General features: G+C 41.7%; 1 protein-coding gene across 2 annotated transcripts; it reads right to left on the bottom strand.

The window, feature by feature from the left end:
* Positions 1-6605: 6605 nt before the first annotated feature.
* Positions 6606-13773, bottom strand: LOC122831764 (transmembrane protein 74). Of its 2 annotated transcripts, XM_044118191.1 has the most exons (4): positions 13586-13772; positions 12355-12925; positions 7232-7422; positions 6606-7089 (listed from the first exon to the last, which is right to left on the bottom strand). In XM_044118191.1, exons 2-4 carry the CDS (start codon positions 12871-12873, stop codon positions 7035-7037), a joined length of 765 nt encoding a protein of 254 aa, XP_043974126.1. In that variant the 5' UTR covers positions 12874-12925; positions 13586-13772; the 3' UTR covers positions 6606-7034. The 2 variants fall into 2 exon arrangements, with proteins under 2 accessions (XP_043974126.1, XP_043974125.1); XM_044118190.1 differs by lacking the exons at positions 6606-7089; positions 7232-7422 and having other exon boundaries at positions 7438-12925; positions 13586-13773.
* Between the last annotated feature and the right edge of the window lie 12122 nt (positions 13774-25895).

Here is a 25895-nt window from a genome sequence, read left to right as displayed (position 1 = left end):
AATGTTACCAGCCACAAGCAGTCGACTCGTAGAATCAAGAAATCACTTAAACAGAATCCTGTTTGACAACATGAAGCAGGCTAAAATATTTCAAAAAGCAACACTTTGTAACCTATCTGGAGCATTTTCTGCCGTAAAACTTGCCAGCGATCTCTATAATTAGAGTGAAAGTAAAGGCACAACGCGAGGAGAGATGCATACAGGAGGCAACGTGTGACAAATGACCACATTAGCAATTTCATTCAAATTCAATCAGCAGAGCCCAGCAGGTCCGTGTGATTTACAACCTACACATCTGCATCATCCATATAGGTTCAAACCCGAACAGATAGGATATTACTGTGAAGCCAGCGACTGTGCAACCGCATCGCCAAAAGAGGAATTACTGTATCTCTGCCACTGAATACAGCACATTAAATATTCACTGCAGTAGAAGTTAGAGGCAGGGAGAAAAAGAGATGTGAAACCTGCACTGTCTTCCTGCAGCGGCTGAGTGGTTTTACTGTTTGATTGATCCGTCCGATCACCCGACGTCCTCTCTCGTACCAGCGGCTGAAGCGCCAGACGGTTCGGAGGAAACGGGAATGGCGATTGTTTTCCGAAAGGTGTCTGATTTGTCAGCGAGGATGCCCATGCCAGGAGTGACAGAGTATGACTTTGCAAGGTTACGACAGCCCGGGGGGCGGGGATGATCACAGGAGATTTGTGTTTTGTTGTAGAGTAGGTTTGCAGGTGATAGTCAACTTTTGTTGGTTCTGAAATAATGAAAATATGTTGGGGCTTAGAAGTGGCTGCACGGGAAAGAAAGGACAGCGTCAGTATCAAAATGCAAACCAGCCGAGCCAAATGCATTCTCAGCAATAAGCTGTGTGGACAATGAGCTTCCCAAATATCCACTACGCACACACGGACTAAAAATATCCTCTCGGAGGAGAGTAACTGAGAATGAACTCGGATCCCTTGGCATTAGCTTTCCTCTAAAAGGCAATCAATAAGAGTGGAATTTTTTTTTTTTTATTCTCCCCAACCCCTTGTTTTAGCTTATATGTGGAGAGCCAGCAGCAAATTTGTTTGGCTCTAATCACAAAAAGCTCAAATTCAATCTGAACATGCTGTATTTGGAGTACGAGGGATGTTTACAGATTCATCGGGAAAGGTTCCATGCAAAGTTCGCGCACATTGGCGTTTTGAATAAATTCACTTTCATCACGCCACCTTCCCCACAGAGTGGCTCCCGAAAACCTTCGTCTGGCAGATACATTCCAGATGGAGCTGGCCGAACGGCTGCAGGAAACAATTTCAACCAGGAAAGGAATACAATTCCAATATGTTAAGAATTAAAAAGCAGGAAGTAAAAAATATGATGAAACCCGATGACACAGAGCAAAACTGCTGGTTAGGGGTTGAGCTCTGAAATGCGTATTTGTAGTGCTTACACGCTATTTCAACTCGTCTATTTTATTATGTGATAACGGCAACCTTCAGCATTATGTTGGGATTTTATACCAGAACAAGAAGAAGTAGAGAGCATCTGGAAAGCATTCACTTTTTCCACGTTATGCCTTATTCCAAGCTGTATTGAATTAATTGACGTATTGAATTAATGTATTTCCTCAGAATTCTACACACAACTGTGATTTTTGCAAAAAGTATATCTTATATAAATTTGTAAAAATCACCCAAAAATCCACATCATCACAATGTGGAATATTTGTGTATGGATTTTTAAGGAAAGAAATGAACTTATAAACATTTTTGCGATAACTTAACAAAATGGAGGGAAAGCTTTTCCAGCTTAATTTATTTGAATTTGTTTAACATGACGACTTCATAAACTTTAACATATTTACTTGGAAAAACTTTATTTTGAGTACTTGGATTAAAAAAACAAAAATTTACACAAAGTCGGATCACCTGTTTTCTTTTTTCATTGTGCCCCCTTTTGGCTCTGATGCTCCAAAATGAAACAAAGTGCAACCGACAACCTTCAGAAGTCGCCGGTCATCAATTAGAGTTCTCCTCTGTGTGATTTAATCTCAATTTATGTCGCTCTCTAAAGGATTCAAGGATTCAGGTTCGTTAGAAAACATTTGTGATCAAACAAAGAAAAACCGCAGACAGATCAGGGTGAAAACACGAGTTTGGTTTGTAAAGCAGCACCTCGACTAATTGGAAATCCCACAAAGGAATGTTTGATCATCTAAAAGTAGAAAAAAAGAGAACAATCTGCAAACAAGAAATAGTAATCTGCCTAAACATATAGACAAGGCAAGCAGAGCATTAATCAGAGAAGCAGTCAAATGGCTAAAATACTGGAAAAAAACCCCAAAACTTTGTGACTTGCATGAAAATCCATCCTGCTTTATCCCGACATTCACTCCGTGACACACGGTGGGTGTGTGGGAATGATTTTCTTTAGCAGGGACGGGAAATATTATGGTAGAAGAACCTCTTAGAGGTTGCAAAACCCCTTGAAACTGGGGCAAAGGTTCACCTTCCAGAAGCACAACATCCCAAAGTATACAGTCAGAGGTACAGCGGCATAGTCTGGATCAGAGCCAGACACTTGTGTTAAAATGGCCTAGCCAAAGACCAGACCCAAATCCAATTAGGAATTTGTGGAAAGACCTTTAAAAAATTATGTCCGCCAACACTTCCCACCCATTTTAGTAAGTAAACTCAAACGTATCTAACGCCTTTGACATTTTTGTTTGCAGTTTTTTTTTAAAAGTCATTTATCCTTTTTCACAGATTAATTCGAGGCAAAATGTTTGTGTTTTTCCATGCCATTCTCCACATTAGAGCTAACCAGCCTTTTAAATAAAGTGCTTAAGTTAAGTTTATTTATTAAGGCAGAATGTTTTGTTTTACATTTACAACTCCAAAGTAAGAGCTCTGCGTTCAGCTTCATCCCATTTGGATCCCATATCAAATTGGTCACGTCTGCTGAACCAGACCATATTCCGAAAGTGAGACTGTTACTCAAATATACTGTAAAAAATAATTAGATTACACACACACGCACACACACAGTTGTGTTTTCATCTCTTGTGGGGACTTCACATTGACTTCCATTAATTTCTACAGCCTAACCCTTACCTTAACCTTTACCCTAAACCTAGCCATCACAGACCTAACCACTAACCCAAAAACAACAATTTTCCTCATGACGACAAAGAAAATGTCTCCACAAGCTGCAATGGTCCCCATAACACAGTGCTTCTCAATTCCGGTCCTCAGGCCCCCCTGCCCTGCATGTTTTCGCTGCTTTCCCTGCTGCTACACACTTGGATTGAATCTATGAGTGATTAACAGGCTTCTGCAGTACTTGATGCCTGCGGAACAGGTAATGCAATCATTTGGATCAGCTGTTCTGAAATAGGGACACATCTAAAACATGCAGAGCAGGGGGGCCTGAGGACTGGAATTGAGAAGCACTGCCATAACCTCACATTGTAGACAGAAATAGGTTCCCAAAAGAATATAAAAACCTGGTACACACACACACACACACACACACACACGCACACACACACACACACACACACACACACACACGTTCACGTCTCGAGTCTTAGCAAAGACAGGGCGGTGGCGGTCCGTGACCCCATTAGTGAAATTTGCTGGCGGAGGCAGTTTTAGCTCCTCTTCGGCCTCACCTGAAGGGATCGACTTACCCGGGAGCCTGGACAAATATCAATAAGTGTGATTTAGCTGTGCTCTGCTCAAGGATAAAGAGCTTATGTATGAAAGCTCTGAAAATACACTCGAGCTTGGCATGTAAAAAAAAAAAAAAAAATGCTGTCGCCTCAAACAAATCCCTGATTAAATGCCTCCAACACGTTCACTTGGCTGTATGAGTGGAGGCCCAGTTCTGGCTGCCAACCGTGACTGAAAGAGAAAAAAGCAAAGGGATGATGATGATGAGGAGGAGGATGTATGTCTCCGTCTGTTTATAGCTTCCATTTGTGTTTATGAGCCATTATGCATTGGGATGATGGCGTTATCATAGATGGTGGATCACTAGAAGACGATTAACATAAACTTGGTTACATTTTCAGCCTTTTTCATCTGCAATGTACAGAGCTGTGAACAAAAATTTCCCTGGTTACCCTTCTTTCCTTTTTCTTTGTAACAACTACGTGTTAGATTGTAAAACAAATCACAACAGTGAGAACGTGAGCAGCAGCAGCTGTCTGATTGGCCATTGCGGATACCGTTACAATAACCGATTCTGCTAAAGATAAACGTACGGATGGTATTTTTAAAATCTTGCCGGAACATTAGTCCTTTAATCCTGGGAATATCCTTCAGGTGACAGAAGGCCGACTTTGTAATTGTCTTTATGTGTCTCTGGATGTTCAGGTCTGACACCTTTGTTTCAGGCCTTTGTTTCTAGCTTGAAATAACTACATGCTGACTGTTGATGATTACTGCTTGGGTCAAACAATTACTACTTCAGTTTAGTTTCGGATTCAGCTGAAGAGAGTTATGGCACATCCATGGATTGATTAGCCACCCGGTGATATTGTAATGTAGGGCTGTGTATCATCTGCATACTCATGGTAAGTGATCTTCTTACTTGCTGTAATCTGAGCTAGTGGGAGCATGTACTGTAGATATTAGATAGGGGCCCGAGGATGAAACTCGGAGGTACCCTGGATTTAATTTTCTTTCCGCTCAAACCACTCACAGGTTCTACACTTGTGATTCCGAGTCATCTCTCCATTTGCTTCAGTAACATATCATAGTCAACCGCTACACCGAGGTCCAAACAGAACCAGCACTGTGGTTCTTCCACAGTCTGCATTTCTGCAAAAGTCTTTAAACACTTAAAACGAGTGGAAAACATCAGTTAAGAGGGATGAGTTTTCTGATTTCATCAGGTTCAGTGACAGGAAAAACTCTCTGGGTCGGATATCAACTGATCTATTATTACTTCTACGTTTTTAATGGTTGATTTGGTAGAACTGTGACACTTTCTCGACATTTGTTTTGATTGGATATAGCAGTGGTACTGAATATGACGTTAATGTGCAGATTAAGATTTTTGCATTTACTCCACAAATTGATTGCAGTTTGTGAAGGAGAGATTCTGACAAATCAACCGCTTGTAACGTTTAGCTAAAGTCTGCTTGGGTTTTATGTAGCAGTACAGTGAATGAACTGATACACACCATAAGTCCGTCTCTTCATGGCTCCAACAAACCAAATGAAAGCTTCAGAGTGACTTAGTCAAACACAGGACCATATATCCGACTGAGGTGCTGCAGCTGTTCATGCACCAAAAGCCTTCAAAGTTCAAAGTTGCTAGATTTAAGCAACTCTTCAAATATAAATGGACCAGATTTCCCCACAGCGACGTAAAAGTCCCAGTTATGACAAACAGTTGATGGCAAGTCTGGCACAGTCAGTTACAAGTTTTGGAAGCAATTACCTTTTCACAAAGGGCCATGTTGTTGTTTTTGGGGGTTTTTTTGATAGATTTTTATCCATCAACAGACTAAATTGTCATTTGAAAATACCTCTCTGTATTTAAATTGCTTATCCTTTTTTTCTCATATTAAACTGAAACACAAACATGTGACATAAAAAAACAACAACAGAAGAGATCCTGCATGACTGCTGGTGAGATTAAAGTGCATGAGAAGAAGAAACAACCTGCAACTTGGTCTTGTTTTTACTGAAAGCAACAATCGGAGCTCCTAATTGACTGACTTTTGCTTTCAATATACAGCGCTGTCACGTGGGATCTGGATTTACTGCTTCCTTCAACAACAACAACACTCTGCCTCATCGCTCTTATTCAATTTTATTACCTTTCCTGGAAATGGCTTCGTTTGACGGCTCATCGCCATTGGGAGCACACTCCATTGTGTTTTTCAGAAAAATACACAAACATTTGTCAGCTCTAAGGTCAGACAAACCAAAGCCGGGTAAAGCAGATCCACAGATTTTTCACAGATGAGCGCCTATTTCTTTTATGCAGTCTGATGTTTGCATATGTACAAATGCAAGGCGAAAGCATGAAATCGCAACAACACTGTGACCTCGAGCTCTTTGGCATAAAGTGATCAGCCTTTGTCTCCCATTAGCGCAGCTGACTCATGCCGTTGTGAACATAAGCCAATGATACGGGGTCATGCAGCCCTGCAAATCAGAGAAACGGGAACCAAGGTCACAGAGAGGCTGCAGAGAAATCGTTAGCACTTGTCTTGTGCAAAACAATATTTTACTGCAGTAAAGAAATATCTGTGATTATGAAGTTGCAGTGTGAACGCCAAGACCCCTCTCTGCCCCTCATGTGCAGCAAACAGTACTGGGTTTAAAAAGTGAGAAAAGAGCTTATATTTCTAATTTGTATTTATTTTATATATTTTATTTCGTTTATTTTTTTTATTTTTATTTTTTATTGTAAGAATCTTTTGTTTTCACAAATAAAGCTGGCATCTGCTTTGGAGCTATTGGCTAAAAGCTAAAAGGCTAGTTCACTGTTTCAGATATTATCTTCAGTCCACACGTTTTATGAGACCAGTTTGAATAATTAATCATTTGTAATAAAATTAAATAAAATTACCTAACGCTTATTACGCAGAAAGTTTTTTTTTTTAGTTTTTTGTTTTGTTTTGTTTTTTTTACTTTTTTGCCTAAAAAATAAAATTTTCAGCATTGTAAGGGAAGGTTTACAATTTTTTTAGTTAATTTGCATTAAACATCTTAGCTCAGAATCTGTATTTTTACCCGCTGCCATTTGATCAGCAAATCACTCTAATCACACCAAAACGTGAAGATTTAAGTGTAATAATATCCCGTATTAGAGAGATAATTGGCTCTTTGAAGTCATGGCAGCTTAGGATTTTCGAAGTAGGGCAACTCTTTCATGTGTTATTAGTTGTGCTTAAACCACATCTTTAAAGCACCGGGATGAGGGAAAGGAAAAGCTGGCTCGTGGAGAAAAGCTGATCAAAAACAGGGAAAGTTACAGGCGCTCGGGTCCGTGTTTTTCCCAAGACTCTTTCCGACACACGTCCGTCTCATTCGGAACGAGGTTGTGCTGATTGTGCCACGTATCTGCTGGCCGATGAAATCCTGTGAACAGAGAAGAGGAAGGGGGAGCGAAAAATGATCAGCTGTAACGTCAAACTGCTCACAACAGTCAAACCGGAGTGTGTCTCTGGCACACATGCGTCAAAAAAAAAGCAACAAAAAACTGCCAGGCTTACTGGCTTACCTCAGCACTGCGCCAGAGGAACTGTCACTGGATATTACGGCGTGGACCGCTGAGCTGATTCTCCTCCTTCTCAGTGAGACGGGGACAAGCTTCACAGGCCTCTGCTTTCTCCCAGTCATTTGCCCGGAGGGGGGACGGACGGACGGACGGACTGAAATGTCTCCCTGCTCTGCCGTGTCACTGCTGGAAACCTTCACATTAAAAATGAATGACTCAGATAAATAAAGGCCCTCAGCGTTGGTCACAGAGTGGTTTGTTTGGATTGCGTATGCGATTTGAAATTTTGAGACTTTCTTTGGTAGTTACATAAATGACATGTACAGATTCAGATTGTAATTTGCAGAATTTATGATGGCCCCTGAGTAAGATTTTTTGTGGGTGGGGTGCTTAAGGTGTCAGATTTCATTGTTTACTGTGGTGAGCTAACAAGGACGCTCACATAATTCACTTCCCATTATTTAATGAATGAATACCATACAGTAAATAGCATCTGGGTATCACTGTTTTGCAGCAAGAAGGTTGAGGGTTCGAAGTCTTTCTTCATGGAGTTTGCACGTTCCCCTTGTTGTTTCTCTCCAGGTATTCCAGATTCCTCACTAGTCCCTCAAAATGTTCCTTAGTTGTTGTTTGTCCTGTTACCCTGAAATGTATTGGGGAGTTTTATTATTAAGGTCCTGCTTCTTTGAAGGACCTTAATAATATGATAGCCTACATTTAGTTTTTATTTTCTGAACAGGTGGCAAAGACAACGGATGGGTGGATAGCAGTAAATTAATGGGGAAGACAATGTTATTTCTCTAATTTAACTCAGTTATTTCCCGATTGCAGCTTTTTATTGCAGATTCAGTAGAATCTGGCAGGAGGCGCCAATTAGCTTCGCTGTGCTTAAAAGTGTCATTTGGCAATTTTTCGAAAATTGCCTCTGATCATTGTGCGGTTACAATTTGAACCGCACAATGATGTCCGCCACCAGCTTGGTGGCAGACATCAGAAACAATTAACAAACGACAAATAAGTGGAATTATCCTGGGATGGCTAAAAATGGAGAGAGTTAAGAAATTTCACGATTCGAGATCTCGCGACAGTAAAAAATGACAATTTACGGTGGCCACGAAGTGCAAACCACATCAGCAAACGACTAAAACACATCAATACTAACTAGGCCCAATTACAAATGAAGAAAACACAATGACATTTACAAAACAGAAAAGGCAGAGGGGGATACCTGAGATGTCGCTGTTTTGACTTTAGAACCAAAAATTATACTGCCGTTTGATCTCTACAGACAGGTAGGCAAACGTCACCGTATTTTGTATTGCCTGAACTGCCAAAAAGAATGAAGCAGTTTAGGCTCGCTAGCGGTAGCTATGTATCCATCATGTACCTACTGCTACATTTGTTGAAATTCAGATTTTCAACAAACACGCGACTTTCCGGTGGCAAAGGTTGTCCAGTCAGCAATGGCTCAGGTTTTCCAACTCTCCCATTTCTTCTTTTATGTTGTATTTTGTAATTTGTAGTTGTGAGTAGGTAATGTTGTGATTTTTTAATTTGTACTAATAAAATTGTTCGGCTGTCTGAATACATGAATTTCCATCAGCATCTCCACCAACAGTAAATTCTGTTTGTCATGAAGAAACTGTGACCATTTACCGCTTAAAACGCTGAAGGTAGCGTCATCGTTTGGTACTTTAATGACTCCCGACTGCATTTAATTATGTCTGTTTCAAAATCCAAAACACAGATTAGTGTCAGTTTCATGAAAGTTTTATTTTATTTTATTTTTTGTGAAAACACAAAAGGGGACATTTTACTGCGTTTTTGGCAATAGAAACGAATTGAAATGAGGCAAAAAAAAAAAAAAAAAGACATAAAAATATGCAGACAAATGAAACCTGAAGCAGATTAACCTAAATGAAGCAGACATTCTTAAATTATTTGATAGACCAATTTAGTTTTTGGAGAAAAAAAAAAGGGAATTAGTTGTCTTTTCAAAAACATTACAGCATATGGCTGATGCTTTTAATCCTTAGTAAATTTTGTGAATGTGAATCTAAATGTAAGGTTATTCTTCTTGAAACTAATCACAATTTAGATTATTTTATTTTCTTTAATCTGTGTGAGAATTGAAATGTTCGTTGAGGCTGGTTGGAGCCTAGTTCACTTGATTTACATATGGGACTCTATAGGTAGGAAATGGGGTGACAAAATGGCTTGTATTGGGACAGTCCCTGGTTTACATACCTGTGCATCTTCATTACCTATACAGTAAGTTAGATCAACTCTGGACACAAAGTAACATCCACATGGCCCTAGAAGTGTTGACTGGAATTTGACTTATTGTTTAAAAAGTCAATAATAATAAAACTCAAATTATTTGTTTTTAATGAGAGTTGTTTTGCTGACATCAGTTATCAAGTTGACCCATTTGGATCCTTCAGAAGAAGACATGCCTACTTAGTGCCCATCCAGCCTGGGCAAAGTCCATGATTGGCCCACATACCTGCTGACTGGGGGTAATTTACCACATAGGTAGGTCTAGTGCTCGGGGGGTACGTGTCCCCCCAATATTGGAGACAGTCACATTCGTCCCACCCAATAATTTCACCGCAGTTGCGAAGAATTTTGAAATCTTCCACTCGCGTGCTTTTATTTTGAAGGCGCACCACAGCGCCTTCAGCACAGCGCTTCCTCCCCCTCCCCCATCTGAACGGCTCAGAGTGCTTAAAGGCGGGAGGAGGCAGCGGGAGTCAATACTTTACCGAATGAACGAGGTAACACGGTCTGTCGGGAATGTTGCCACGAATATCGCTTGTTAATAATATCTTGCTGTCAGTTTACTTTTATGTATAGGACTAAATATTTTTGGTTAAGCCGTTTTAATTCTGGAATAGTCACAATGTCCAAAATTTTACTGCTAACTTTGTCAAGAAGTTAGCTGCTTTAGCCACAATGTTTTATTTCATCACAATGAGACTTAAACAGCAGCAAAATGAGCCTTTTAATTATTTAAAGTGAGCAATGGCTACACAACACCTGATTATACTCGACCACTTAACATGTGTATTATATTATATTATATTATATTATATTATATTATATTATATTATATTATATTATATTATATACTCAGGAGGAGAATTGCAGTGCTAGAATGTTGTTGAAGAAAGGTGAAGAAGCTGGTGAGGTCTTCATTTAGTTTATTGAAATATGTATTAACCAGTGTTAATTTTTAAATAAACTAAACTATTTTATGACTAGAAGAGCAGGTCAGGGAAGACACAGGCGAGCCAGGGGGAGTTTCAGGATGTGAAGATGTAAAAATTATATTAATTATAATAGAACCAGAAAGGAGAACAGATCATGACTGGTGTCAGGTTGATTTCTTTCAACATTTCAATGTTTTTTCGTTATTTCCACACTGTAAGGGTAATTGGTTAGGAGACATGAAAAGAAAAGTGCTTGAGTAGAGGTTTAAAAATAAATGAGTGAAAATGTTTGCTATCAGAAACGGGTTACACAGTAAATCGAGTTGAGATGTATAATAATGTATACATCTGAAAATTGTTAAGTTGTTTAAATTCTCATTCTGTATGATGAAAACATACTTTTTTAACATATTTAGTTAATTCACATTCTGACACTGTACATTACTGTAGTGTCTGTTGTAAATACATGAATCTATGCAGGGACATCAGGCTGCAGAGAGTCAGAGGGAAGCAGAGACAGGAACACATATCAGTAGATATTTTAGTTAAATGTTTGTGGCTGAAATGACAGGAGAAAAAAAACATTTAGGCTTTTTTGCCTCTAGTGTTTTTTATGGCTCATGTTTGGTAAGTTGCTGAATGCAGGGGCTGTAAAGTGAGACCGAGTTATCAGTGAGGAGCTAAGGTGTCTGTTAGATGTGAAAAGTATCATTTTTATTTATTTTGTAGATCAAACTGTTGAACAAGACTTCTTTTTCAGATTTTATTTTTGTTGGTCAAACTGCTGTATTGAGTTTAAAACTGTTGAGTCCTATTTTATGAGCTGTGTTTTTTTCAAACTTTGGTTTTAGAAAGAGGCAGAACCTGTTCAGTTGCCAGTCAACTTATATCAGTGCATTTTGACCAATAATCAAATGTCTTTTGACCAATAACATAGATCAGAATCTGGTAGCTTGTGTGCGCTACCAGAGTATTTAGCTTGCTAGTTGTGAGGCAAATGATAAAGTGAGTGTTCAGTCCTGGAATGACAGTCATTATACTACGTGGATGCATAACTTTAATCTGTTTATTGGATTGTAAATAGTAACGCGTTAGAATACCTGTTACTGAAACAAGGGGTCAGATTAGAGTAAGGCGTTACTTACCCAGAGCTTTCCTTACTTACATTTCTGCTCAAGCTATTCACCGATATGCGTCCCCCCCAATGACAGACTCGTGTTGGCATGGAAACCCTAATCAACAGCTTATTCTATGGTCTGTCTTAAATGTGGAACCCATATAAGCCCCAAAATTGGCAGAAAATTGTTAGCTGTGGCGATTCACCCATGTGGACCTCGTTCATTTTGCTCAGGCTGATTTGGTATTAGTGATGAGCAAAAAACTCATCACTAATACCATTGGGTTCAAACTGCCCTGTGTTTGAACATAGGTTCAAACTACAACACATCTAGGACCTACATTCAGCCCATTCCCTACCATTGTAGGGTCTTACATGTAATAGTTAGTTCAGCAGTTGTGGCTGACGTTAATCCTTGTTCAAAACAAACAAGCGTTTCTATGCAGAGCGGAGGCTTAAGCCAAAGTCTCCACCATCTCGTCCTCCAGGGACAAGCGGGCAGAGGAGTGGCTGGGGCTGGATCTTGTCTTCAGGCTGATGGAGCCGTACAGTTTGGCCGAGCGCTTGGAGTAGGCCACGAGCTTTCTCCTGTACATCTCCCCCTTCCACATGGAGATCATGAGCAGCGTGGAGAGCACGACACCGCCCAGCGTCAGCAGGCAGAGTCCCGCGATCACGCAGCGGTCCAGGTGGGCGCCTATCCGGGCGCTCTCCATCTCCAGCCGCTCCATCTCCCGCGCCGACACGCTGTCGCGGTCCACCTCCACGTCCCGCGGCACGGCGTAGGAGATGATTACCAGGGAGATCCCGGTCACCAGGAACGTGACCGCGCTGATGAAGCCGTAGTCCACGGAGCTGCCGGAGCCTTCGCCGAAGGAGAGGTCGTCCTCGGACATGAACGAGAGCTCCGGCAGAGTCTCGGAGCAAGGCTCGCCGTTGCGGACGGGCCTGTGTGAAGTTTTGCAGCCGGTCTCCGGGCTGGCCAGTCGCAAGTTGACGTTCTCGTCGATGTAGGTGAAGGAGGTCTCCAATTCCTCGTCGCAGCAAACTCGGAGCTTCTCCTCGCCGCCGGGGGGAGGGCAGAGCTTCCCTTCCGCTCCCGCCCTGCGCTGCGCTGTCCTCGGTGCTGAAAGGCACCGGCCGCGGCTGCCGCTGCCGCGGGCGGGCGCGCAGCCGCCCTCCCCGGGGAGCCTCTCTCCTGTTGATCCGGCCGACTTCCGGGCGTGCTGCACACCGGAAACCCGGTCGAGTGCTTCTGGGTTCAGCTCGGACTGCTCGCCTGCCTCCTGTGCGGGAAGCAGCTTCGGGGAAGCCATTCCTGTTTCTCTCTGAGACTTCCTCCCACGGCGTCTCCACTCCACAGCATCCCTAAGAAGTGGACGACAGACACGCCGGCTCAGAGTTTGAACATAGCAGCCTACATCCGAGATCTATTTAAGAAAAAATAAATAAAAACAAACAAACAAACAAAAACTTGGTTGTATTCTGGCGAAGTTGCGGAAAGTACACGTGTTTATGACTCAGAAAGTAAGAGCACTTTAAAGCGGATGGGGCAATTTGAAAGAAATCCACGGACGCTTTTCTGAAAGGCGCTTTCAGAGCTCGGTGATTAGCCAGAAAGCCTTCGTATCCAATTAGGAAAACATACCACGTTTAAACCGAGCTTAAGCTAAAGCCATTTGTTCTCTAGTGGACAATATCTGATGTGCACACACACACACACACCCACGCACACCCACCCGCACACACGTTTGAATAAAAACTCATCAATTCATAGGAAATGCACGCATAGTACTTAGGTCAACCAATATAACGAAAGCCTATCGGAATCCCCCTGAACACTTTTTTCTCTTCCTGAATTCAGACACAGGATGTGGCATAAGCCCCTCTGCATAAGGGTGGACCGTGCACAATCCGCTTTTATTTGTTCTTTTCTAATCCCTGACAACAACGAAAAAAAATAACAACAAAAAAACGCATCAGTACACCGCACTGATATAACAGATACAGAGAGGCGGACGGACTCACCGCGCTACCTCAGCATCCCGATCGACTCCTTCTTCTTTTTCTTCTTCTTCCAGCCGCAGGAGCAGGAGGAGAGATTAGGGGGAAGAAAAAAAAAAAAAAGAAACCTTATCGGCGTGTGTGCTTTGAGTTCCCCCCCATTTCCCCTCCTCCTACTAATGCACGATGCTGTGGCGGAGGGGAGCTTTCCTTTAGTCCCTCCCACACGCAGAGAGAGAGAGAGAGAGAGAGAGAGAGAGAGAGAGAGAGAGAGAGAGAGAGAAAGTGCCTATGAAACGCTGAAAGGAGCGCCGTCGCTATCTGTGAGCCGATTGAGATCACTGCCAGTCAGTCAACACAAGCGGAGATGAGGATTTGAAGGCTGATCCGAGGGAAGACCCGGAACTTGAATCTCCCCCTCCCCTTCCTTCTGGTCAGAATTCTTCCTGCCTTTGGAAACAGTACCAACAGATGCCCATTTGCCAATGAAGTCGGGTCTTTTTTAATGTGTGTGGTGATGACGTCACATGAGATTAGCACTCTGTGTATCCGGGTATCTCGGTGTCCAGGGACGTCTCTAGGGTTAAAGTACACAGGTGGCTTCCTCCCCCCTCCGCCCTCCCTGGGGTTGGCAGCAGAAAGAGTGTAGGACATGCAGATCCCAAAAGACGGGCGATGGATGTATCGGTCTCTTTAAAATGAGATGATACAACATCTCACCAATATTTACGACACAACTACAATTCTTTGTTTGGTCATTTGTTTTCAGAGTAAAAGTCTCACGCATTAAAAAGGAAGTTTTTGTCAAGATCTCGGATCATCTGTTGTTTTCGTTTCGCCTTAGTTGTTCTCCGTTTTTAAATGGATAAGTCTGCTCTTAGTTATTGAAGAACATGATAAAACATGCCTTTGATGGTGTTTATTGTTTACTTCTTGTGTTGTTGTTACTGTTAGTTTTATCATTTCCCCAGCTACCTTCCACCCTCTCGCTTTCTCTCGCTCTGTCTCTCCTTCAGCCTGCCTTCTCCTCTCCCCTCACAGCTGCATTCACTCATCAGTCCTGGTCCACTGTTCCATCAGACAGACCCTCAGTGTTTGACCATTCACCCCTTGCTGGATTCTACCGTTACCGACAGTTTGAATCAGGTGCACACATCCCTGTGATCGCCTGGTTTTCTGTTTTGTCATATTTTTTTTTCATTAAAAGATTATCTTCTCGCCATGCCTCTGTGTTCGAAAGTGTTCTTAAATGCTCCCCTTAACATGAGAAAAACTGAATAGATCCATCTATCTGTCTGTCTGTCTGTCTGCCTCTGAAACTAGAATACACTGGTTTTGACATGTATGTAAAATAGAGGAAACAGTCAATGGGATGCTAACTCATTGTCAAACACAATAGAATATGCAATGGATGATGAATATAGCCCATGTGGCAATGCGTGCCACAATTGTTGCGTGGAAATGCTGTCAGTTTATGTAGTTATCATGACACACAAAAAAAGGTATCCAGCTTTGTAATGCAAATGACCTTGTCAAACAGCATGTATCGCGCACCGTCTGTTCAGTTGTGCCCTCTCAGAAGACCACATGGTCAGTAGGCCAAAGCCACCGTAATCCATCTTTAATCCAGAGATCTGATGGGTCGTCCCCCTCTGTTACCCACCTCATATTATCATTTTGGAGCTTTGTGTCATGTAGACTTTGAGCCCTTGTCTTCGGTGCTTCCCAAGCGATCCTTTGACGGTTTGTTTTCATCCCAGGTAATGGCACTTCACAAGCAGACACTCTTAAGTATCATCCTCTATCTATTTTCAGAGTGCTTTAATCCATGTTCATACTGAACCCTATGCTCCTTTGCTGATTGTTCCACCTTTTTTGGCGCAGGCGGAACAGAGCTATAAATACAGTCACCGCTTTTCCTGGGAGTCCTGGTGGCTGGGTGAATGGCTCTTGGCTAGCGTCCCGACCAGACTCCATTTAATGTGATGAGCAAAAAAGGAGGGAAGGAGAAAAAGGAGAAGGAAGAATTTTGGGGGCAAGAGATTTAATACCTCGTAGACCAAAATTAGTTCACAGAGGAGGGCGAGGACGCTCATGCGTCACTCGCCGATGGATCCTAATGCTTTACGGTCTGCTTGACCAGATTGTAGCCCAACCCCGGTCAATCCGACGCAGGGAAAGGCGGCTGGAGGCAGCTGAAATCCGACCGTGCGTTCCTCTCAGAGGAAGCAACGGCCAACTATCAGATGCCATCCATCTGCAACAGTGCACCACTTTTCCTGCTGGCAAGGACACCAGGCTCACAAAAGGAGGCGCAGCCTGGAGAGTCAGCATGTCTAACAGCTATCCTCACAGAAGGTCTCCTGACACAAGCATGCACCACCATCTTAGAGAATGATAATAAAAAAAGAGAGAATATGGATGTGAGTGACACTGCTGGGGCATACAGAGCTGGTGGAAGTGGAAGGTAGAGATGCAGCAGTGTGTGTGCGTGTGAGAGAGAGAGGAAGTTATGTAGTGAACTAATGAACGAAGGCAAGGGTGCATTTGCTTCACCTCCAGTTCATGCAAATACTGCTTGTCCAACCGTGCTGCGAAAATGACGCATGACATAAAATAACCTGGAGTGTGAGCGTGAACCAGGCTGCTACGAAGCAACACCAGCGCCAACTTTCCTTCTGTCTGATGTAAACCAGACAGTAGCTGCGTTTCCATTAATTAAGTGAGCGAATCTTTTACCTATATTCTGCTGCTGTCGCAAAAACGCAATTTCGCAGTGAAATAAGAATGAAATTAAAACCATATATGAACAAGCTTGTTCACGCAACGAGTCATTACAAATCACTGCAGCGATGGATGTAAACAGCTCCATGAGCCATTCATATTTCAGTCATAACGCTAGCTACCCGTGAGATACTTATGCTTGGGAGTGGCTCTGTATGCGGCGTTTTGGGGGAACATTGTAGTCGGTGATTTTAGAGAAGAGATATGAATTCAACACGTTCAAACAACAACACACAACCTTTCATGAACTGAGATGCTGTGAGAGCTCTGGTGGAGTTAGCTGCATAATATCCAAAATAAATAAATAAATAAATAAAAGTAAACCCATAGACAAACCATCATCCTCCCAACTACTTTCTGCCACCATCCTCATCGTTTCCGTCACTGGTAGCATCCGGCCTTTGATCACGAGACTCGTGTGATGTGCAAAAAGGGTTTCCATCACCGTTTTGCTAAATAGATCCTTTTCGATACAGCACAAGAACAACCTCATCGAGTGTATCAACTTGTTGCTTATTGAAAAACCAATAATTGCCATGTTTCAATGTAACACATTTATTTTTGTAACTTCAATTTCTGCAATTTTGTGGACAATGGAAATGGAGCTACTATTGTAATAAGATGTATTCTTCAAGTTTATGAAAACACACACACAATTTACCACCAATATTACTGTGTATCGGCACTATATGACAAATACATCAAATGTTATCTTGTGATATTCCAGCAAATGTGTACGTAGGTGCTTTCCCTGCAGCCTCTTTCAGTGCCCACAAGTTTCCATGGGAACCAGTGACTTAACTGGCCAATAGCTAATGGTTGTCAGCACTTCCTTCATCAATGCGGAAATTTGTCACAACTTCGTTTAAGATCTATTGAAACCTTTGAAACAAATTCACCTTTTGTTGCAGAGGCATAATCTCACAATATGAAAAAGCATGTAAAAACACACACCTTTAATAAGAGTTTATTTTGACAGATTAGAAGAACATGCACCGCTAGCGATCCTAATACTTTAATAACTGTCTTTTGCTTAAAGTCCTTGTGTCGGAACTCAAACCACTAAGCCTTTCAGCTAGATTCTCACAAAATGTAATGTGACTTCTTCATTTTCTTTTTGCGCAATCTCTCCAGAACAGTAGTTCCCAAAGTTAGAATCAGGACACAACAGGAAGGTTGGGGTCTGAAGATTTTATTCATAAATCAGACTGACTTAACAACGCTGCCTGTACAGCACTATTAAATCTTATAACGGTTGGAAGAAAAACAAAAACACACACAGTACTTTAGATAAAAGTATTATACTGTTGTTGTTGTTGTGTTGTCACTATCACTCTGTTTGATGTTTAAGCATTTTTTTATTATGTAGACCCACTGGGACAGTTTGTAGCTGAAACGTTCAAGCTTACTGTCATTTGATAAAAGCATGCAGTTTCAGTTAAAGGGCCAGCAGAGTTTAGCAGCCATATTTATACATAATGATAACAGGAAAGAAAAGTCTTTTTTCCTGGCTTTACTCTGAAACAACTGGTTGCTGTGGAGACTGGGTGATCTTAAAATGGCCTTGTTTGTTGCAAATCTCTTAACAGTCAGCTTTGTAGCTTTTTTTCACTTACCGACTTGATCACTGTGAGTAGTGACAAGATAAAACAACTCCTCATCTATTCTATAGTCAAATATTTATTTCCCAGGGAAACAGAAAATCATAAATTACTGATTAGGAGTTCAAAGAAACTCTTACCTCTGAAAAGTAAGATTTAAAAGGGTTATAGTAGGTGCCGACTGGGGATTATGTTAAAATAACTCAGTACAGTAAATAATGCTAAGCTTGGCCTTTTCTTAAGAATTCAGTGTGAGATTTTGCTACTTTAATTGAAAAAAAGGAACTAATTTGAGCCTTTGTTTTTCAGGTGGGCCGAACAAATGATCTTATTCTGTAGCACTGATTTGCAGCAACTTATGAAATATTAATACAACACTGAAAATCCAAAATGTCTCCAGTTTTGCGTCCATTTGTAAGGACGCAAAACTTTTTTTTTTTTTTTCCTATTATCTGTTTCCTAAAGGAATCAAACAGATTTTTAATTCTGTTAGGAGTTCAGAATTAAATGGAAACTGAGCTTCTGTCAGTCAATGTGCTAACTCCAGCTAGCCCTCTGTTTTACTCCCTGTGATGTTTTCCTTCATTCTTACTCCTGCTGGTGATTGCTTTTGTGAAATCTGCTGGAGAAACTCCTCAGAGCTCCTTCAGCTCTTGTGAACTTAAAGCAGTACCTCCAGAACCAGAACTTATATTAATTCTCTCAATAAATCTTAAAACTTGGTCTGTTTGCCAAGAGTTTCCTTCCATGTGAGGTCCGCTCTGTGAGGTGGAAGCTCAGAAACTTGTAAACTGCAGCTCTGAGGAGGAGCTACGTCCTCGAAGGCGGAGCTTTGGTGCACCCAGGCATTTGGCCCAGCTGAATGGTTGCCGCGGGAGATACTCAGAAACGTCTAATGTATCAACTGCAGTATAAAAAAAGAGCTTGAAAACTCCAGGTGACGTTCTAATTGCTGTTGTTTTTTTTTGTTTTTTTAAAAGAATCCAACAGCTAAAATGTTATTGCACATAACTTATTAGTTCTTCTAGATGGCATATGAGAGCTGAGAATGTTTCTTTACCCAAATCTTATTTCGCCTTTGTAAAACTATCAGCATGTAGGTCATGAGCAGCCCTCAGTGGAACACATTTCTCCTCTTGCTGCCTGAGCTCATCCTGAGGACTCTGAGGGGGAAAGTGTGCCACGACAGCACAGTCCTGTAGATTATTAATAAGCAGGTGTGCACAGTCCCCTGGGTTTGTTTGGAAAGTCTGGCACGCAACCACCCCTCAGCCCCCACCCAGGAGCTCTGAAGCAGCATTTCAGATGAGAGTGCTGCTGAAGAGCAGCACTCTCTTCAGCTGCTCTTCAGCTGAAGAGCAGCGTCTGAGGTCTAGTCTGGATTTGTTCCTCCTTTCTCTTTGACTGGCTGTCGGTCTGGGAGTGGATGTCGGTATAAAATATCCAGCAGAAGTTCAATAAGAGCAGTTTTACTGCATGGAGACGACTGGATATTATTTTAAAGGGGCAGTATGATCGACTTTTTAAAATAATAATAAAAAAAAGTTTTACATCATGTTATAATGTTATTCTCTCATCAAAACATACCTGGAGTGTTGCCTTTATTTATTCTTGCATGTTTGAGAAATCCTTTAATCTCCATGGCAACCATTCAGCTGTGCAAAACGCCTGGGTGGACTTAGCACCGCCTTCAAGGCGAAGCTCCTCCTGAGAGCTGCAGTTTTCATGCCTCCTCCCGCCTTACACAGCAGCCGTTCCCACCACTCAGCTCCTTCAGACTAGCCAGCAGCAATTAGCAAACAACTGGTGGAACTTTGCATCAGCTAAGTTCATTATACAAGCTTCCAATCAGTGCAATGCTGATAAAAAAATGTTGTTAAAGGTTTACTATCTTATGACTTCCTCAAGGCGGAGTTCCAGAAAGAGCAGGAGTTTCTAAAAGAGACAGAGGTCCAATTTCACGGTGTTAAATTAAGTTAAAGTCATATTTGATATATGTAGCATTTTTGTAACAACGGAAGGAAACATAGTTACTTCATTGTGCTATAAAATGGCCCTAAGTGCCTGGAAAATACATAATACCTGTCCTTTAACATGATCGCTTTCATTACATGTTTTGGACCTTCTCAGCCTGAGCTGTGACCACGTCAGGACAAGTTGTTATGCTTCGTTAAAATGCGTCCATCGATCCTCCATACCCTCTATATCCTCATCACAATGAATAAGATGCAATCTTGTTCCACTACATATGGTTTTCATAGCTGCCATTCTTTATTTGGGATTATTTCTGTTTCAATATGACACGATGCAATGTTCAGAATGAAAACAGAAAACAGTGCTCTGACGCTGATCTTTCTCCTCATTCAGAGTGATCTTGATCCTTGTCTGGGTTCAAGTTGCTGCTTGGTATGTGCAAGGCAGTGACTAAACAAAAATGGGATGAGTTTCATTCATTAGGCAAATGAGAAAGTCTGGAGTTTGGACCGAAGACCTTTATTAATCTTCAAATGAGCCAAAAAGTAAGTGGTCTACTGGCACAAATGCTGCTGCTGCTGGTGGCATTTCAGGGTTTAGCTTCTTTCTCAATGAGGAGGCAACACAACAGTAGCAGGAAATGTATTCTACGTTGTCCTTGACATTGAGAGCAACAGTGGTGATAGACTGACTTGTTTCTTTTATTCTCTCTGGTGAAAGAAGATGACATATTATGAATCCGAATGAATGTTCAAAACCACTTAGATAAAAAAAAAAGTGGGCTGAATTCAGTAATATGTTGCTAATTAAAACAAACACACACCCATATATATATATATATATATATATATATATATATATATATATATATATATATATATATATATATAAAATGTGTTTTTTGACATTTGTTTTGGCCCTACTAGTTGAAACTACTTTAAGCAAAAGAAAGGGGAGAAGACGTGGAGCAAAGGTCAGCTAGTCATCTTTTTGGACTATGGGAGGAAGCTGGAGAACCCGGAGAGAACCCACTAATGGGTTCTTGGAGAACATGCAAACCCATGAAGACAGAAGAACCCAGGCAGGGATTCAAACCCAGGGAACGGTTTTAGTCACAAACATAAATGTTTTAATCACACTAACAGAATTTACAGCCCAATTAATTAACAGTCATGAATTCAGACAGTGGCAGGAAGCCGGAGCGGAGAGAAACCTGCAAACAGGAAACCTGTCAAATCTTTTTACCCTTTTGTCCCATAAATTTTAGTCAGACACATGTTTGGTCCCAGTCAGATTTCTCCACCCTCAAAATGGTTACTAATTAGGTCTTCTAGAATTTTTTTCTTCTTCTGAATTTAATATTTTTAGCTCCTCTCCAAAGGCCTGAACATCGACCTTTGCCCCCCAAATCCAAACAACTCTTAAAAAGTGAAACTATGTCGGTTGGAAACGTTGCCGGTGGAAGGGCATCCAGGGGGCCGTTGCTCAGTAGCTCAAGGAAAGTAGTTCCACAGTTTGAGCAAGAGTTTTTGTTGTATAACTCTCTGTCTGTGTCACCGCCAAAAGAATCCAACCAGACCAACGCAGACTCCGGCAAACATTTGATGTCATAGTCCTTTCCCACGTCTGACGGCCGTTTCTTCTCCCTCAGCTCCATCAGAACTGGGGAGAAGTCTTGCTGAGAAAAATGTTTGCCGGGCTGATGGACAGCTGAGTGGATGGACGATTCCTCCAGAAAAACCTTTCCTGTGCGAGACACCTGCTGGTGACGCTCAGGTTTAGGACACTCTGGAAGGCAGCACTCACCCAGCTGTTGTGGAGCTCGTTGGAGAATTTAAAGAAATTCTCCTCCGTTTCTCCTTGTGCTGCAGCTGCTGTCCTCCCTATATCTGGGATATCCGAGCCAACTCTATGTTCTGATTTAACGTCCAGAGAACAGTAAACCTCGAATGCAACGGTAATCCTAGCATTCAGAGACGCTTTTTGGGACAAATTAGCAACTCCATTTCAAGTATGACAAGCATGATATTCATGCTTTGAGAATGAATCAGAAGCAAGACGTTGCACTTCTGGCGCAACATCTTGCTTCTGCTCGTTGCTATGGAAACTATCACATCTGTTCTGCATGACTGAAGCTGACATAAATACTTAAATAAAAGGTAATATGTTTTTATTTATTTAACATGAACAGATTAATAGATTTGTATATGAGTTATTTTTTGCATTTGTGGTTTTCCATACTTGCTGTGGTATAAATGTTCTTAAGCCATTTATCCACTATTATTGAAAATTATTATTCATTCATTATTATTATTCATGTATTATTCATTACACAATGCTAGGAACGCTCTGTGACTTATTAAATTCATTTATGTTTTTATTTTCACAGACAATTTAATGCTGTCACTGTTTTTTTAAAATCAAACATAAGAAACTAAAGCAGAAGAGCAATCTAGACATGCACTTATGCATCCTTTTATTGAGGTCCAGAACCTAGAAGTTCTTGGCTTGCGTCATTCAGGAGCCTTGGGGACAAAAGTGTTTCATGTTTGTATTTTCAGAGGCAGATTTCAAGAACAACTCGGCTAAGAGTTTGAGTCAGGTGCTATTCCAGGATGTAGACGTGTGTGGGAATCTCCACGATGTCAGTAAAACAGAGTTGAATTTGTGTATGTTGTTGTGTATAGGTTGTGTATGTGTGTGTATATGTCATCATACAGATTACACACCCACACACAGCGCCTTCACTTTTTCTGATTCAGTTATGCATTTACAGTCCTTCGCATTATTGTAGTAGCACAGCAAGACCACGAGATGGCAGTGAAGACCTATCCACACTAAGCAGCACAAGAACCAGTAAGCAAAACTAGTGAGCAGCAATAGAAATTCAGTGGATTTTCATTCAATGTTTTCATATTTAGCGACTTATTACCCAGTATGTAAAATAAATAAATAAATAAATAAATAAATAAATTTTCAACAAATGTAAATTTATTGGGTACAAAAAACCAGATACACTTATTGCGTCTTTAGAACCGCAGTCTTCAATCCCTTTTATAGGGATTTTATGAGTTAAAGTTGTTTACATTTGTTAAGGGAACAGGATGGATTGATTTAAATTATGTTTTTACAACTACCAATCCTAAAGCATTATGAGGATTGGCAGCCAACGGATGAAGAGTGTTTAACATTGACTTGCAAGTCTTTCCATGTGATCTGAACCATTTCCTAATATCTCAGGTTGAATGTTTAGGGTTGTTGTTCTGCTGAAAGGTGAACCTCCGCCTCACTCTCCAGTCTTTTGCATTTCTTTACAATATTCTGCTCCATGTCCTCCATGTTTACTTAAGATGATGTGTTGTTCTTCCGGCACATATTCACGTACATATTTACACAGTCAGCAACTGAGAAAGCAGTGACAAACAACACATTTTTGGCCATCGATACACGTCGAATATGTCGGTCTGCGTTCCATTTATTATGGTTCAAAAGCAAGATGTTTTGGACTTAATGTCAGATTTCAAACAACACTGCCATTCACTCCCTCATGCATCAAATAGGCAAATTCCCTAAAATGTCAAACAAGACATTTTTTAAATAAACAAATACAGTTTAAAAAAAGGAAACTAGTGCTGACATTTGCAGTACAGGGTGTTCAGGTGGAAAACCCCCCCCACGTATATCTGCATGCGATGAATCAATGCCATTAAAATTACGACCGTACATCACCTTGCTATTGATAGCGCTACCGGTGTACACTTCCCAGGGACCACACATCAGTAGGGCCGATCCAGCCGTAATGAGTGATAGCGAACACGGTGCAACACTTCACATTAATGGAATCGATAGTTACATAAAATGACGTATAAGCCTGCCACATGTGACACCTCCGCAGGACGCCTTCTCCCGGGTAGCAATTACTGAGTTCCTCTCCCCACCAGGGATTGTGTCGTTTTATCTCTTGACCTCCTGGGTCGGTTGGAATGAGGTTCTTTCACGGTGTCCCACCGCCGCCGAACCCTTCACTTAACCTCCCGTGATGTGGCATAATGGCAAAGAGAGAATCGATACGGAGGTGTAAATGACTGGCAGCGAGTTATTGTAGCAGCTCTGGAGGGAGTCAGGGATTATACAACTTGCTGATGAGGCTCAAAGCCGTAATAATTCTTTGCCAAGTTCTAAAATGCCTTTAGATGTCAGATGATGTGGCGTTTATATCCTCCACCCCAAAAGAAGAACAGCAGTTCTTTCCCTGCTTAACACAGAGCAGGTTCATGGCTCAAACCGCGCTCTGGGGGAGATTATGTACACAGTAATAAACAGCTGCACCCCCCTGCTGTGCTGAGATCATTCTAATTTCCATCCTCTCCATCGCCCATAAGAAAAACAATCGCACCAATCTGGACAGCTGGTGAAAAAAACAAACTGCCTGAAGCCTCCACCGATTTGTTTATCTCTGTAGCTACTGGATCTGAAACTCCAAAGGGCGGCCGGGGGGGATAGGAATATGTTTATCATATCAGACAAATCATAAACACGTGTGTCACAGTCCGTTGTTCCACGGCAAGTTTCCGCACACACGCATTAGTTCATTCAGACAGCAGAAGGCAGGCTCCTCTGGCAGGGCCACGTCTCCTCCAGCTCCTTTAGCTAATGTCGCAGGTCGCACACCGAAATGGAGAAAGCACGACTTGCTATGTCTCAACCTGACTCTCTGACCTGTGAGCAGTGATAAGGTTCACTTCCTGTTTGTTGTTGAAGAGATATAAAAAGTGATGTGGGCGAAGGCTTGGAAACAAACAGTAGAGAGGAGAAAAAGGCAAGAACCAGGTTTTTTTCCTCTTTTCACAAATGTTCTGCCTCTCATCCAGGAGACTCCGTCTGGTCTAAATGAACAGTGGCTTCTAAGTAATGGTCCCGGCTTTACACGCTGTACATTTGATTCTCAAGACGCAAGCTTGAGAGTCACATATGTGTTTTTGACCTACCTACCCATCAAGAAGAAACCTTTAGGTCACATAAGACGAGGTGCAAATGGTGGCGGAGGCACCTGGGGAGGAAAAGCATGGCTCCATTAAATTGTAGCTGCAGACTGCTGCCTCTTATTGGTGTGACTGTTCCATCCGCCTGCGGTGCCTTGCTCAGGTATTCGTAGCTCTTGGAGGATTCAGTACATGACCTAAAAATGTAGAGTATGCCTATGAAAACATGACCATTCACCAAAACTCAAAGGCTGGGCAAAAATGGCACTAATTAAGCCCCTTATCCATTGTCAAGTCTCACTCCAGCCAGTTAAAGTTTGGTTTTAGCCAGTTTGAGTGTGTCTCCATTGGCAGTGTGTGCCGTGAATATACGCAGGAACGTGGGCGAGAATGTGGGAACGTGAGCATACCGGAGCTGCGTCAACGCTCGGATGATGTCATTTTGCGTGTGTACCCTTGAGTTGCCAGTTTCTCTGAAATCTCTCAGTATATTTATTTATTGACAGTTGCCCCGTCCAGTTGATGGTGTACATGCTCTTCTCCAAGGACCACCTTCACTCATACAGTGGCGTAAATCCATTGGCTAACCAACTAATGCGGTCTGTTGCCAATCAAATTGCTTAGGTTGTACTATCCTTGAGGTGATTCCACTAAAACAGGGAATCTGCCAATGGAGATGAATCTGGCCGGGCCAACTAAATAAGAATTGGAGAATCTGTTGACAGGACAACTATTAGTTGACACTGGTGACAGTAAGAAACCTAATTTGGGCTTTACAAAAGAATGCCAAGATGGAAAAAGGAGTCCTCTTTGCTGTAGGCAAACATGAAACACGGTCCTCTGCTCAGATGAGACAAACATTTGAACTTTCTGACCTATATGCATGTCCAACCCCCAGTCAGAGTTTAGGGGAAGATGAGTGGAACAAAATACAGTGAAGTCCTAGTAAGAAGAGCCTTATATCAGGGGTGGCCCAGACCTAAACAAAACTGT

This window comes from Gambusia affinis, linkage group LG05, assembly GCF_019740435.1.
Source record: "Gambusia affinis linkage group LG05, SWU_Gaff_1.0, whole genome shotgun sequence".
Lineage (NCBI taxonomy): Eukaryota > Metazoa > Chordata > Actinopteri > Cyprinodontiformes > Poeciliidae > Gambusia > Gambusia affinis.
This window is presented reverse-complemented; position numbering and strand designations above follow the sequence as displayed.

What these genes read in the sequence shown, in the direction of transcription:
- LOC122831764 (XM_044118190.1), bottom strand. Translation starts at nt 12,873, where the DNA reads ATGGCTTCCCCGAAGCTGCTTCCCGCACAGGAGGCAGGCGAGCAGTCC.